Below are 14286 nucleotides of genomic sequence, written 5' to 3'. Positions count from 1 at the left end.
ATATTATGTTCCTGAAGTCCCTCCTGATATGTTTTATTCCTGAATATAGAGCATAACTGCCTCCATAAATAACCCCAATGTAATTTATAAAGGGCTATATTAGAATATCCTTTTATTGTTTTTTTTTTTTTTTTTTTTTTTTTTTTACTTCACTGTTTTGCAGCACGATGAAACCTGAGAAGACCATGACGCGTCTAACAAAGAGGCGACAAGCAGATACAAAAATCATTCAGTACCTTTGGACCTCTATAGAAGTCATCCGGAACCAGAAACAGATTGCCAATATTGATCGGATTACCAAGTAGGTTTAAGAAATGCTTTCAGTAGGTCTAATTAACTTATTAGTAATATTTGTCACAGTGAAATTTGTAGCCAGTGAAATGACTTTTACCAGTATTAGTCTGTACACAAATATTTTAATAAAAGGGGTTTTTAAAGCTGTACATTTTGATTGGTGCAGATGGTTTGGCAATTAGTAAATGGAACTGAGAACTGACCTATATACTGTGAATCAGTTTATTGCAGAACATGAGACAAAATTGCATGCATGTTGGTTGTTGGTAACGTTTGAACAGAACCTTTGGGGTTCATTTATTAAGGGCAAATAGCCTGTTCAATTTCCAAGGGAATTGTCCCTTAGTTTTATGATTGTGGTGAAAATTCACTTTGCAAACAATACCCAGTCACATGCAAGTAAAAAAAAAAAGGGTCACTCAACTTCCGTGGAAGAAAAATAGCAAATAAAAAAAAAAACATATAGCACGTACAATTGCGTCACAAGTCATATTGTAATTGATTGTTATTAAAAATTACCTTTCCTTTTCAATCTGCAGCACTGTAATTTTCTGTGAAATGCAGTGCAATATGGCTACCTGGAGCTGTTCTGTACACAGAACGTATACAGAACATCACTCCCCCCCCCCCCCCAGATATGCGTTTTCCTGCTAGTGCGATTGGCTCACTGATTTTCCCAGAAGTCTGCACTAAGATACAAGTCAGATTTCAGGCATCCCCTGCAACAGAAATGTCATTTTTTGTAAGATACTCCCAATAGGAAATCATGTCTAAAGGTATGCAGGTCCTGCAACTTTCCTCATTAGAGCTTTGCAGGTGCAGCAGCTGGTTGATAATTAAGAAACTACTCCCATTAGATTCACCTGGACACAGAGAAACACACAGGGATTTCTTCAGAATAACAAAAGGTAGGAATCTGCAACAGTTTGTCAAGATCACCCAGAGGGGAATGTTTTTTTCTCAACAAAAGTGGAGTTACTCTTTAAAAACATTGTAAATCTTCCTACCAGCACGTGTTTTTACCTGCATAAGATTTGTAATGATTATGTAGTTTTATGGTGCCATATGTTGTCTATAGTGTCTATAGTCGAGTTTGTGTTCAGACTTGATGCATGCAGCATGACACTGCACAGGTTAATGCATGGCCTCTATCTGTAGTCGGAGAACTGACATTTCCAGTGAAGAATCTATATATCCTACAATCCCTGGGTCTTTCAGTCTAGCCCTGGTGCATTTGAGCGCTAAATGGCAATTAGATCTGACACAGACACAAACAGGCAGAACAGTTACTGAGATCTCACCATGCTGGAATATGTGTTTACAGGACATTATCACTCCCACATTTGGAGGAAATGGCTAGACATGCACTAGACTCTGTGTGACGAGGAACATGAAGTTGCCTGTCTTTCTGGTGAATAGGGACAAGCCAACCGCGGCTGAAATGAATCAACCATGACACTGCTGCAGTCAACTGCAGCCACAACATATGAGCCCATCTGCATGCATCAAGTCTGTACACAAACTCGACTATAGACACTATAGACAACATATGGCACCATAAAACTACATAATCAATACAAATCTTATGCAGGTAAAAACACGTGCTGGTGAATGCAAACAAACAACACAGGGAATTATACCTATGCTAATACCTAGTTAAAACAAAATCATTTGAATGTGTAAAATGCCTATTAAGCTAAAATTCCCTTGCAGTATGAACAGCATATTTTTGCCTTTATTAAATCCCCATGTCCCTGTTGCCAGTGAAATAATAATTTTCAGCAAAAGTGGGTTTGCAAGTGATTTATTGTAGTAGTTGATAGTAATTTATGGTTGTTGCAGTGAACCTTAAAAATAGTGCCCTCTTATTTCTATTCGACTTGAATGAGTGAAATGGAACTATAGAAGCACCCACATATTATGGGTTAGTATGTTCTAAGCATTCTATGATGTAGTAGTGCAGTGAAGATTGTGTAATGTGGTGCTAAACCCTCCTCTCCTCTATTTATTTATTTATTGCTGCAATTTTGCACAGGTCAAAAGTTCACCAATATAATCAGCAGAAAAACGCCTGTAATCTGCCCAAAAAGAGGCTCATGTGCTTTTTTGAGCTTCAGGCGTTTTTCTTCAGGTGACAAAATGCTCAGATGTGAACAGGTGCCATGGAAATGAATGGGATTTTGCGTGTTGGGTGTTTTTTGGTCGTTTTACAAGCTGAAAACGCTCAGGTGTGAATGCAGCCTAACAGCCAATGAAGCTGCCATCTTAGCCTTTGTTTGATCTACAGTTGCTTTGGTGCTTCACATGTGATTAGTTATGACACCAGCCATTTGATGGCTTGACAGTTCAATCGAGAGCACAAGCAACCATAAGTTATCATTCACAGCATGCCTTGAATGTAAATTTATTGGGAAACAATTTAACTTGATGGGGTTAGTTCCACCTTCACTTTTGGACATGATCGCAGATTTATTGGGAACTTTAAAAAAAATAACTGACAGACCCGGAACATATCCACTAGTGGGTACTGGCTCTGATTTGACAGAACACTGCTTTAACTCACAACTGTCAGTGTTTTATGATTTACTTTGCTGTGAATTTATAGTTCAGTCTATTTTTATGTTTCTCACTGTAAGTACATGAACAGATATGCAACTTTACACCTTTCTGAAGGCATGCAAACCCCCCCAAGCCCTGTTTTATTGCATGTGTCTGGTTGTTTTCCTCTTCAGGCAAGTTACTACTTGGTGATAGTGCTGGGTTGCCTTTTTAAATACCAGTCAGATACCTTGATTGTAACTCCAGGTAGTGTCTCAGTTGGCAGTATAGCCAGTTATTGCAGGCACCTCTAGAGCAAGCTTCAGAGCATGTCCAATGTATTTTGGACTGTTTAATGCATTGACTATATTTCAGTTAATGCATCCTTTTTTTTTTTTTTATTTTATTTTACATTACAGAGGATAAATAAGAGAAATAAAAATTACTGACAGCTGTATCCTTGTTGGATATATTTTCCCCAATTTCCCATCCCAGTGACTACACAAGACGTGGTGAGAAATCTACCTAGTAGGGACATAGCAAGAAACATATGAGGGTTTTACATCTTCCCTTATCTGTCCAAAATAGAAAAGGGAAAAGTTTTGACCAGCATTTCACTTTAAAGCGCTGTATTTGTAAATCAATTCTTTATTGGATTTTGTGGTAGGATATTTTTGAGATATTGGGATGCTATATTGTTAGGTGTCATATGATACAAAGTGATGAGCAGTCCTTTGGCACCGAGTATCACTCACTACCTTCTCCACAGTCTCTTAGATAAAACGTGACGTAGTTCTTGGACACAAGCCATCCTGTTAAATGGTAATTTATTGTTTATTGATCACTTTTTACCCAAGAGCACGGTTTCAGCCTCATAATTGAAATATTTCTCTGGCAATGGAAGGAAGTTCATTAAAGTTGAATTTGCTCGGTTAGAAAATAAACCACTTTATGTGCTGTACCTCTCACAGGTCATCCAGTAATAATCGAGGTGACATATTATACAGAGCAGACATTTCAGTTTCATGTCTAGAAAAACCACCAGAGAGATTATCTAGGGAGCTGAACTCCAAGTATTATTAAACTAGAAATGTAGTTTGCTCCGCTATGCTGTTAGACCTGTGTTGTACCCCTTTGTCTTTGAACTTTAAAATGCTGATAAAGACTAAGACTAAGCGTTGCATGGAAGGTTGTCCTTTCATGCTTCTTTTGTGTCATATGTTTTTCCTGTGCTTTATTTATTGTAATATTTCAGTGGAAATTTGGTTAAAAATGGAAGACCCTCTCCACTACTTTTCTAACTGAAAGTATGTCTGTGCTAGATAGAAAATTATTGCAGTAAACATATTATTTTAAACGTTTTAAAAGTAATAGTCTTTAATTCTAATGGCTCATAACATACCTGTTACTTCAAATACTTTATTAGTTAACAAAGCCTCTTCTCTGGCCCACCACACAGTGTAATGCAATTTATTTTGTTACAGGGCCCTGACTATAAAAATAATAATATGTCTTAAAGTAATTGTAAAGGCAGAAGATTTTTTATCTTAATGCATTCTATGCATTAAGATGACAAACCTTCTGTGTGCAGCAAAACCACTGCACAAGGCAGGTAAGTATAACATGATTGTAAAGTCTTCGCTTTTTCTAGTTAAAAATAACATTCACTTTAAGCCTGGTACACACAGTATGAGTTTTTTTCCGTTCAACCCAGTGGGTTGGACAGGAAAAAATTGACGGGGGGGAAAAAAAGGTCGGATCTGCTGTACTAACAATCCAACATTAGTACAGCCATTTACCCCACTGAGCCGTTGTGTTCTGACAGGGGGACAGCCCCTCCTGCTAGAACACTCCAGTCAGCGCTTTCAGTCATTTGCCAGCTTCTTTCGGACCAGCTCCCATACACACGGGCCGCATGTTGGGTGGTTTTTATTGAACCAGCCAAAGTTGCCCGGCATTCGGCCCATGTGTTTGGGGCTTTAGACTGGCCAAGTGCCATTAGGATAATCCAGCCTGGCTAGTTGGCCAGTAAGCATGCACCCATTGAACAGGCGAATGTTAGTTCCAGCCTGTCCTTCACTAGTAAGATGCAGAGAGAATGTGCCCCCTATGTGACAGCAGTGATCCCCCCCCCCCCCCCTCCTGCTCACTGAGTTAGAGCTACAGCCTTCCAGTCAGCAAAGCTCATGATTTCTACAGAGACTTTTGTTGGGGTTTATAAGTGTAACGGGCTATAAAATACATATGGCTTGGCTACAAAAGAGAGCTCTACCTAAATTCTGGTTTTCTGCTTCAGAAGAAATAATGTGACTAATGACAAAAAAATAAAGAATATATAAAGTGAACACCTTTTTATACATCTTTTGATTTAGAAAGCTTTTTTTTTGTGAGGGAGATGTTTCCAAATGGGAGCTGTCCAAATTGCAGCTCTATACAGTGCATCTGGAAAGTATTCACAGCTCTTCACTTTTTCCACATTTTGTTATGTTACAGCTAGAGCTGCACGATTCTGGATAAAATGAGAATCGCAATATTTTTGCTTGGAATAAAGATCACGATTTTCGGCGTAACATCTTTCACATTATACAAAAAAATTGGGCTAACTTTACTGTTAAGTTTTTTTTTTTTTTAATTCGTTGAGGTATTTTTTCCTTAAAAAATTGCTTTTGAAAGACCGCTACGCAAATACAGTGTGACATAAAATATTGCAACAATCTGCATTTTATTCTCTAGTGTCTGTGCTAAAAAAATATATGTAATGTTTGGGGGTTCTAAGTAATATTCTAGCAAAAAATACAGATTTTTTAAGCAACAGTGCCAAAAAAGGTTTAGACTTTAAGTAGTTAAACTGACCTCATTTATAGACTAAAGTTCATTCCTTGGATCTAAAAGAACCAAGAGCTGCATGGTTTCTCTTTATAACTGTTGATAAACATTTGCCAGCTGAATTTTTTTTTTTTCTTTTTTCTTTTTTTTTTTGACAGCTCTGCTCGGCTCTGCACTTGTTTAACATGAATCGGGGAAATGCTGTATTAAGATTATGAGGGGCAGTTGAATCGCGATAACGATTTTTTAACAATTAATCGTGCAGCTCTAGTTACAGCCTTATTTCAAAATGGATTAAATTCATTATTTTCCTCAAAATTCTACAAACAATACCCCATAATGACAACATGAAAGAAGTTTGTTTGAAATCTTTGCAAATCTTTTTAAAAATCACATGTATATAAGTATTCACAGCCATTGCCATGTCACCCAGAATTGAGCTCAGGTGCATTTTGTTTCCACTGATCATCCTTGAGATATTTCTACAACTTGATTGGAGTCCAACTGTGGTAATATCAGTTGATTGGTTGTGCTTTGGAAAGGCACACACCTGTCTTTATAAGGTCCCACAGTTAACAGTGCATGTCAGAGCACAAACCAAGCCATGAAGTCCAAGGAATGGTCTGTAGACCTCCGAGACAGGATTGTATCGAGGCACAGATCTAGGGAAGGGTACAGAAAATTTTCTGCAGCATTGAAGGTCTTAATGAGCACAGTGGCCTCCATCATTCATAAATGGAAGAAGTTTGGAACCACCAGGACTCTTCCTAGAGCGGGCCACCCGGGCAAACTGAGCGATTGGGGGGAGAAGGGCCTTAGTCAGTGAGGTGACCAAGAACCCGATGGTCACTCTGACAGAGCTCCAACGTTTCTCTATGGAGGGAGGAGAACCTTCCAGAAGAACAACCATCTCTGCAGCACTCCACCAATCAGGCCTGTGTGAGTGACCAGACGGAAGCCAATCCTCAGTAAAAGGCACATGACAGCCCGCCTGGAGTTTGCCAAAAGACACCTGAAGGACTCTGACCATGGGAAGAAAATTCTCTCGTCTGATAAAACAAAGATTGAACTCTTTGGCCTGAATGGCAAGCGTCATGTCTGGAGGAAACCAGGCACCACTCATCACCTGGCCAATACCATCCCTACAGTGAAGAATGATGGTAGCAGCATCATGCTGTGGGGATGTTTTCTAGCAGCAAGAACTGGGAGACTAGTCAGGATCGAGGGAAAGATGAATGCGGCAATGTACTGAGACATCCTTGATGAAAACATGCTCCAGAGCGCTCTGGACCTCAGACTGGTGCAAAGGTTCATCTTCCAACAGGACAACGACCCTAAGCACACAGCCAAGAAAACAAAGGAGTGGCTACGGGACAACTCTGTGAATGTGCTTGAGTGGCCCAGCCAGAGCCCAGACTTGAACCTGATTTAACATCTCTGGAGAGATCTGAAAATTACTGTGCACAGACACTCCCCATGCAACCTGATGGTGCTTGAGATGTCCTGCAAAGAAGAATGGGAGAAACTCCACAAAAATAGGTGTGCCAAGCTTGTAGCATCATACTCAAAAAGACTTGAGGCTGAAATTGGTGCCAAAGGTGCATCAACAAAGTATTGAACAAAGGCAGTAAATACTTATGTACATGGGATTTTTATTTTTAATAAATTTGTAAAGATTTCAAACAAACTTCTTTCACGTTGTCATTATGGGGTATTGTTTGTAGAATTTTGAGGAAAATAATGAATGTAATACATTTTGGAATAAGGCTGTAACATAACAAAATGTGGGAAAACTGAAGCTGTGTGAATACTTTCTGGATGCACTGTATGACCATGTAATTTTCAGTACGGGGCTGCTGCAGTTTACAATAAAAAAAATAAATTTGCAAGTGAGCATAAATAATTCTTGTTTAAAATATATAAATGAACAATACCATTAGTATGATATGTTTGTTATTTTTAAACAAAAAAACAAAAACAAAATTCTAATAAACCCCTAATGATGATTGCAACCACAGCTCCATGGCCCCATATGGGAAGTATCTGTGTCTGTATGAGTGTGTGTTGTTTTTTCCAAAAATTAAAGCTTGACTATCACTTTAAAGGAGTGAGGGCTGTTACAATTTTATATAGTTTAATACTGAATGCTGCATTTTAGTGGGATGTCTATTATGGAAAGAAATAGCGTACACAAAACTTAGCATTCTTTATTGTGTGTTTACCAGGTACATGACCCGGGTCCATGGTATGCATCCGAAGGAGATCACAAGGCAGCTTAGTCTTGCGGTTAAGGATGGACTGATAGTGGAGACACTAACAGTGGGGTGCAAGGGGTCAAAAGCTGGAATTGAACAGGAGGGTTACTGGTTACCAGGGGATGAAATCGTAAGTAGTAATTCTAAAATATTTTCCCTTTATTGATATGTTCTTAATAACAAAAAAAAGTACTTTGTGTTCCATAATCCTGGGAGATATTTAGGAAAGGATAACAAGAAACTGAGGAAAAAATTCAGTTTGTATTTATTTGTATGATTGTGCCACTCTTTTGTTTTGCTGCTGTAAAATCTCTATGTAGTCTGTGTGTGTGTGTGTGTGTTTATCTAAAGCATTCATTTCACATAAGTGCAGAGTGCAGTTATATTCTGAAGGACTCCTAGTAGCCAACCAGATTATTTAGCTTGTACAGCGCCTTGAAAAATTGCACATTTTGTAATGTTACGACCAAAGATGTCAATGTATTTTATTGGGTTTTTATGTGATAGACCAACACAATTATGAAGTGGAAGGAAAATGATAAATGGTTTTCAACATTTTTTTACAAATAAATATGTGAAAAGTGTGGTATGCATTTGCATTCAGCCCCCTGAGTCAATACTGTAGAATAAGGATGAGCTCGGGTGTGTTCGCACAGCCCACGTGCAGAGCCCGCCAGGAAGTCGGCACGGCGCTGCGCTAATCACAAGCAGTGAGACATTTTCCTGATGTGCGGCTGCAGAGATCGGGAAATTTCTCACTGTTGGTGTAAAACACGTACGTCGGGACTGTAAATGGGGCAGTAGCCAATAGCTTTCATCTCTTAATTTATTCTGAGCATGCGTGGCACTTTGTGCATCGGATTTGTGCACACACGATCGGAATTTCCGACAACGGATTTTGTTGTCGGAAAATTTTATAGCAAGCTCTCAAACTTTGTGTGTCGGAAATTCCTATGGAAAATGTGTGATGGAGCCTACACACGGTCGGAATTTCCGACAACAAGGTCCTATCACACATTTTCCATCGGAAAATCCGACCGTGTGTACAGGGCATATTACTTGTCCTGTGGACAGATTCTCCCACCTGAGCTGTGGATCTCTGCAGCTCCTCCAGATTTACCATGGGCCTCTTGGCTGCTTCTGCTCTCCTTCCCCAGCCTGTCAATTTAGGTAGATGGCCAAGTCTTGGTAGGTTTGCATACTCTTTCCATTTTCTGGTGATGGATTGAACAGTACTCTGTGAGATGTTCAAAGCTTAGGATATTTTTTATAACCTAACCCTGACTTAAACTTCTCCACAACTTTATCCCTGACCTGTCTGGTGTGTTCCTTGGCTTTCATGATACTATTTGTTCAATAAGATTCTCTAAGAAACTTCTGAGGGCTTCACAGAACAACTGTATTTATACTGAGATTAAATTACACACAGGTGGACTTTATTTACTAATTAGGTGACTTCTGAAGGCAATTGGTTCCACTAGATTTTGGTTAGGGGTTTTAGAGCGATGGGGGCTGAATACAAATGCACGTCACGCTTTTCAGATACTTATTTGTAAAAAATTTGGAAAACCATTTATCATTTTCCTTCCACTTCACAATGATGTGCCACTTTGTGTTTGTCTATCACATGAAAACCCCATAACATACTCTTACGTTTTTGGTTGCAACATAACAAAATGTGGAAGATTTCAAGGGGTATGAATGTTTTTTCAAGTCACTGTAGTATGCTTAGAAAAATCGCCGCTCTGCCAGTCCAGTCTATGTTAACGTGTGAGATAACTTCAGTCGTATGCCACTCCTCAAGCCACACCCTCTGACTTTTTTTGCCCCACCCACTGGGGCTTAGTCATAGAGGTAAGGGGCAGAAGCAGGACAGAAGAACTTATGCATCATTGGCCGTGAAGATGAGCGCTGCTAAAAAGTAATGGGCAGTCATTCATCTTAATTGTGTTTTCTGAGTTAATCCTGTTACCCCAAGATAAACATGGAAACAGGGGTGTAGCTGTGTCATGCATGTATGTTTAGATGCAAGTTGTTCTCATAAATAATAATTCTGCAGCTCAGTCTTTATTCATTGTATTATCTGTATCTTATTTAATGAATGTGCCATTGCTTATAGGAGAGTTTCTGCTATAGGCCATTGTAATACATTCATTTTGAAGAAAAAACCATGTGAAGACTAGATTATATTTTATGGTCACAATAAATGGCAGCTAGTCAGTAGGAAGATTCAGATTGAAGTATGTCCGCTGTTGCTGTCAAAATGTCCAAACTCGTGAAAAAGATATAATAATAATTATCGTTGGTGGAGGGTGAAAAAAATGAGAACTTAGCCCCAGTGGACCAGAACTATTTTTGCATTTCTTCTATGGGTCTTTTGATTTGACAATAACTATGTCTGTTGCCTATGCAATCCATTAAAAAAAAACTGAAAAAACATTACATTTTTTGTGTTGCTGTGGATAAAAAGTATAAATGTTCTATTTTTTTTAGCCTTTTAAACAGCATTAAAATTATGGTTCTGGTTCAAAGCATTGCAAGTTATTTACAAATGAAATAAAGGCTTTTTTCTTTTACTTTTGCACCTTTTTTAAGGCAAAATAAATAAATAAGTGTATATATAATAATGGTATTTGCACAGCAGCTCCTAGCTAGCTACAATTTTGACAGCTGGGAATTGCTGTAAAGAGGGGAGGGGGCAGCAGGCCAAAAGGACAGAGCACTTCATATGCCTTGTGTACTACAATGATGGGGTTTTTTTTTTGGGCATGTGTAGCACGTCCAGTGTCCAGAAAGGGTTTATAGCATAAAACACAGTGGACAGTTAAAAAGAACCTAATCCTCCCCAGGGTAAAATATGCACATTTGCCCTCCCCTAACTATGCAAGATCTGCACTCCCTCTCATTGTCTACAAGTGCCATAAACATCCCTTAAATAAAAGCAGAACCGTGTAGCTCACTCAAACAGGATACTAATCAAGTATTATAGAAGCCACAATCTGGGATCACAGTACATTTTATAATATAGAAAATAACTTTTAGATCTCTTAAAATATAACGTATGACCCATTATTGAAGAAAAAAAAGCTTCAATTCTCTCTTACTTGATGAGTTATTTTCCACCCCTAACATCCTGAGAACCAGCAGGGCCCTACACCTCAGCTTGGAATGGCACCTTTAAGTACAAACCGGTTCATTGTGAGTGTGATATATTATATTTCATGTTATAACTTACTGTGTTCCCAGATCTCTCTTTCTATAACCGCTTAGTGCATTTGGAACAAACGTGCTTACCTAAAAATGTGCCTTCAAATAACGTTAAAAAAGAAAGTCCTAGCTACACAAACCCATAACTAAACTCCAAATGCACAGATAAAAACATATATGTGAAATGACTTACCTGCTAAAGGTTTTGTAAATCTGTTCAGTCAGTCTTGTAAGGCTTAAAGTGATTGTAAAGTCCTCTTTTGTTTATTTTTTTTTTTTTAATAAAAATAACAAACATGTTATACTTACCTGCTCTGTTGCTGTGGTTTTGCACAGAGCCAATCCTCCTCTTCTCGGGTCCCTCTTCTGTGCTCCTGGCCTCTCCTTCCATAGTTCTGTGTATGAATGAACAGCTTTGCGGCTGTCGGCTTGTAGTTTTCAATGAACTACCATGGCACTGTTGAGTGATGTGGTAGTTCATTGAGTCTTCCTGTCAGTGTGAAACTGCCTGGCCGTATGATGTACAGCTAGACAGCTCACACTGACAATCTGCAGGAGACCTGCATGGCATCAGCAATCTGCTGATCACTGGTGCAATGCTTTAAGGGGCTCTGGAAAAGAATAAATTGTAAATGCACATTTTTTTACCTGCAAAAAAAAGTGCATTTATTTTTTAACCACCTGCCGACCAGCCGACGTCATTATACAGCGGCAGGTCGGCTCATTCCCGCAAATTGCTGTAGCTGTGCGTCAGTCCCTTTTAACAGCAGGTGCACGCCTGCTGCTCAGCGATAGCTCCACAGAGAGCCAGAAAGAGGATCTGTCCATGTAAACAAGGCAGATCCCCGTTCAAGTATAGCATGATTAGGAACATCGATTTCTCTGTACTCCCAGTCAGTCCCATCCCCCCTACAATTAGAACACACCTAGGGAACACAGTTATCCCCTTGATCGCCCCCTAGTGTTAACCTCTTCCCTGCCAGTGTAATTTATACAGTAATCAGTACCGTTTTATAGCCCTGATCACTTTAAAAATGTCACTGGTCCCAAAAAAACTGTCCGCCGCAATTTCGCAGTCCTGGTAAACATCGCTGATCGCTGCCATTACTAGTAAAAAAAAAAAAATTATGATAAAAATGCCATAAATCTATCCCTTATTTTGTAGACACTAGAACTTTTGCGCTAACCAATCAATATATGCTTATTGCGAATTTTTTTTTTTTTTTTTTTTTAACCAAAAATCTGGAGAATACATATTGGCCTGAACTGATGAAGAAATGTAGTTTTTTAATTTTTGGGGGGATATTTATAAATTTATTATAGCAAAAAAGAAAAATATATATATTTTTTTTTTTTCCAAAAATTGTCTGTATTTGTTTGTTTATAGCGCAAAAAATAAAATCCGCAGAGGTGTTCAAATACCACCAAAAGTAAGTTCTAGTTGTGGGAAAAAGGGACATCAATTTTGTTTGGGTCCAGCGTCTCACGACCATGCAATTGTCAGTTAAACGACGCAGTGCCGTATCGCTAAAAATGGCCTGGTCATTGAGGGGGGAAATCTTCCAGGGCTGAAATGGTTAAAGTGAACTTATCCTTATTAGCAATACAGCTTGATTGCTAATCTACCTGCACCCTCCTGATGGGAAGCCATCACACTTACAGCATTCTTTAACCCTGCTGTCTTTTCTGTCATGAAATAGAACCCAATTGGCACCACAGTTCTCCTCTTCCATTTTTATCTTTTTGTTCTGCTATTTAGTCGGTTACAGGAGACTAAAGCCAGACGTATGCATAGATTTCTCTTGTTCAGCCGTGGGAAAAATTAAAGAAAATCATTTTATTACCTTCATCTATGTTCAGCAGCGTGGATGGAGAAATCTTCCCTGCCAGATATTGTATTAAGACAGCCACTTGAATAACAATGAGTGCATCCGATTGGAGAACCGGGTGGTATCGACATGGAGCTTTGTATCGCCAGCTTAAAGCATATCTATTGTCAAAATGTAAAAACGTTATGTTTTTCCAAATTAGCTTTCAATTAGTTCTAGCCTACTTCTGTTAATCTGTATGGTCTTGTCGTTTGTCAGCTTACTTGAAGATCCCCACTCATTTACTTCTATTAATTCTGTGACACATATTCACTATACTCTGTGGGTAGAGCTGCACGATTATTCGTTAAAAAATTGCAATCTCGATTCAACTACTCTCATGATCTTCATGTAACAAGTGCAGAGCCGTTCTCTGCTCGGAGCTGCCAAAAGAAAAAAAAAAAAGTCAGCTGGCAAAGTTAAAGTTTATCACATTGCTCAGTGCTGAGAGATAAAAAGAAACATTGTATTGAACTTTGGTCTACAAATGAGGTCAGTGTAACCACTTAAAGACATGCTGTGTACACACGAGCGGAATGTCAGACAGAAAAAGTCAGACGGAAGCTTTTCATTGTATATTGCCCCATCGGACTTTTACGTGGAAAATTCTGATGGACCTAGAAAGAGAACATGTTCTGAATTTTTCCGACGGAACCAATTCCTATCGGGAAAACCGCTCGTTTGTATGCTGTTCCAAAGTACCAAAAACGACGCATGCTCTGAAGCAAGTACGAGACGGAAGCTATTGGCTACTGGCTATCGAACTTCCGTTCTCTAGTACCGTCGTACGTGTTGTACGTCACTGCGTTCTGGACGGTCAGAATTTGGTGTGACTGTGTGTATGCAAGAGCGGAACTCCACCGGAAAAACCTTCAGAGTTTATTCCGACAGGAAAACCGGTCATGTGTACAGGGCATAATCCTTTTTCTGACACTTGTTGCTAACTAGTTAAAATCCAGTATTTTTTGCTAGAAAATTACTTGGAATCCCCAAACATATATTATATTATATTATATTATATTATATTATATATATATATATATATATATATATATATATATATATATATGTATATATATATATATATATATATATGCAGAGACCTCAGAGAGTAAAATGGCTATTGTTGTAATTTATGTCACACTGTATTTGGGCAGCGGTCTTTCAAAAGCAATTTTTGGGGGAAAAAATACACTTCAATGAATTAAAAAAAAAAAAAAACCAAAGAGTAAAGTTAGCCCAATTTTTTTGTATAATGAGAAAGATGATGTTACGCCGAGAATCGTGAGGAAATTGTG

At 38.6% G+C, this 14286-nt stretch overlaps 1 protein-coding gene across 6 annotated transcripts in view; it reads left to right on the top strand.

The window, feature by feature from the left end:
* The window catches only part of ZMYND11 (zinc finger MYND-type containing 11), a 147908-nt gene that overhangs the window by 55909 nt on the left and 77713 nt on the right, over positions 1-14286 (top strand). For all 6 annotated transcript variants that reach the window (XM_073629918.1, XM_073629917.1, XM_073629916.1 and 3 more), the window contains 2 exons: positions 164-301; positions 7884-8043. In XM_073629918.1, the coding sequence (XP_073486019.1) occupies positions 164-301; positions 7884-8043 (298 nt within the window). The remainder of the gene's footprint in view (positions 1-163; positions 302-7883; positions 8044-14286) is intronic.

This window comes from Aquarana catesbeiana, linkage group LG05 (genome assembly GCF_042186555.1).
Source record: "Aquarana catesbeiana isolate 2022-GZ linkage group LG05, ASM4218655v1, whole genome shotgun sequence".
In the NCBI taxonomy this organism is placed as follows: domain Eukaryota; kingdom Metazoa; phylum Chordata; class Amphibia; order Anura; family Ranidae; genus Aquarana; species Aquarana catesbeiana.
Note: the sequence above shows the minus strand (reverse complement) of the source record. Positions and strands in the feature narration are given on the sequence as shown.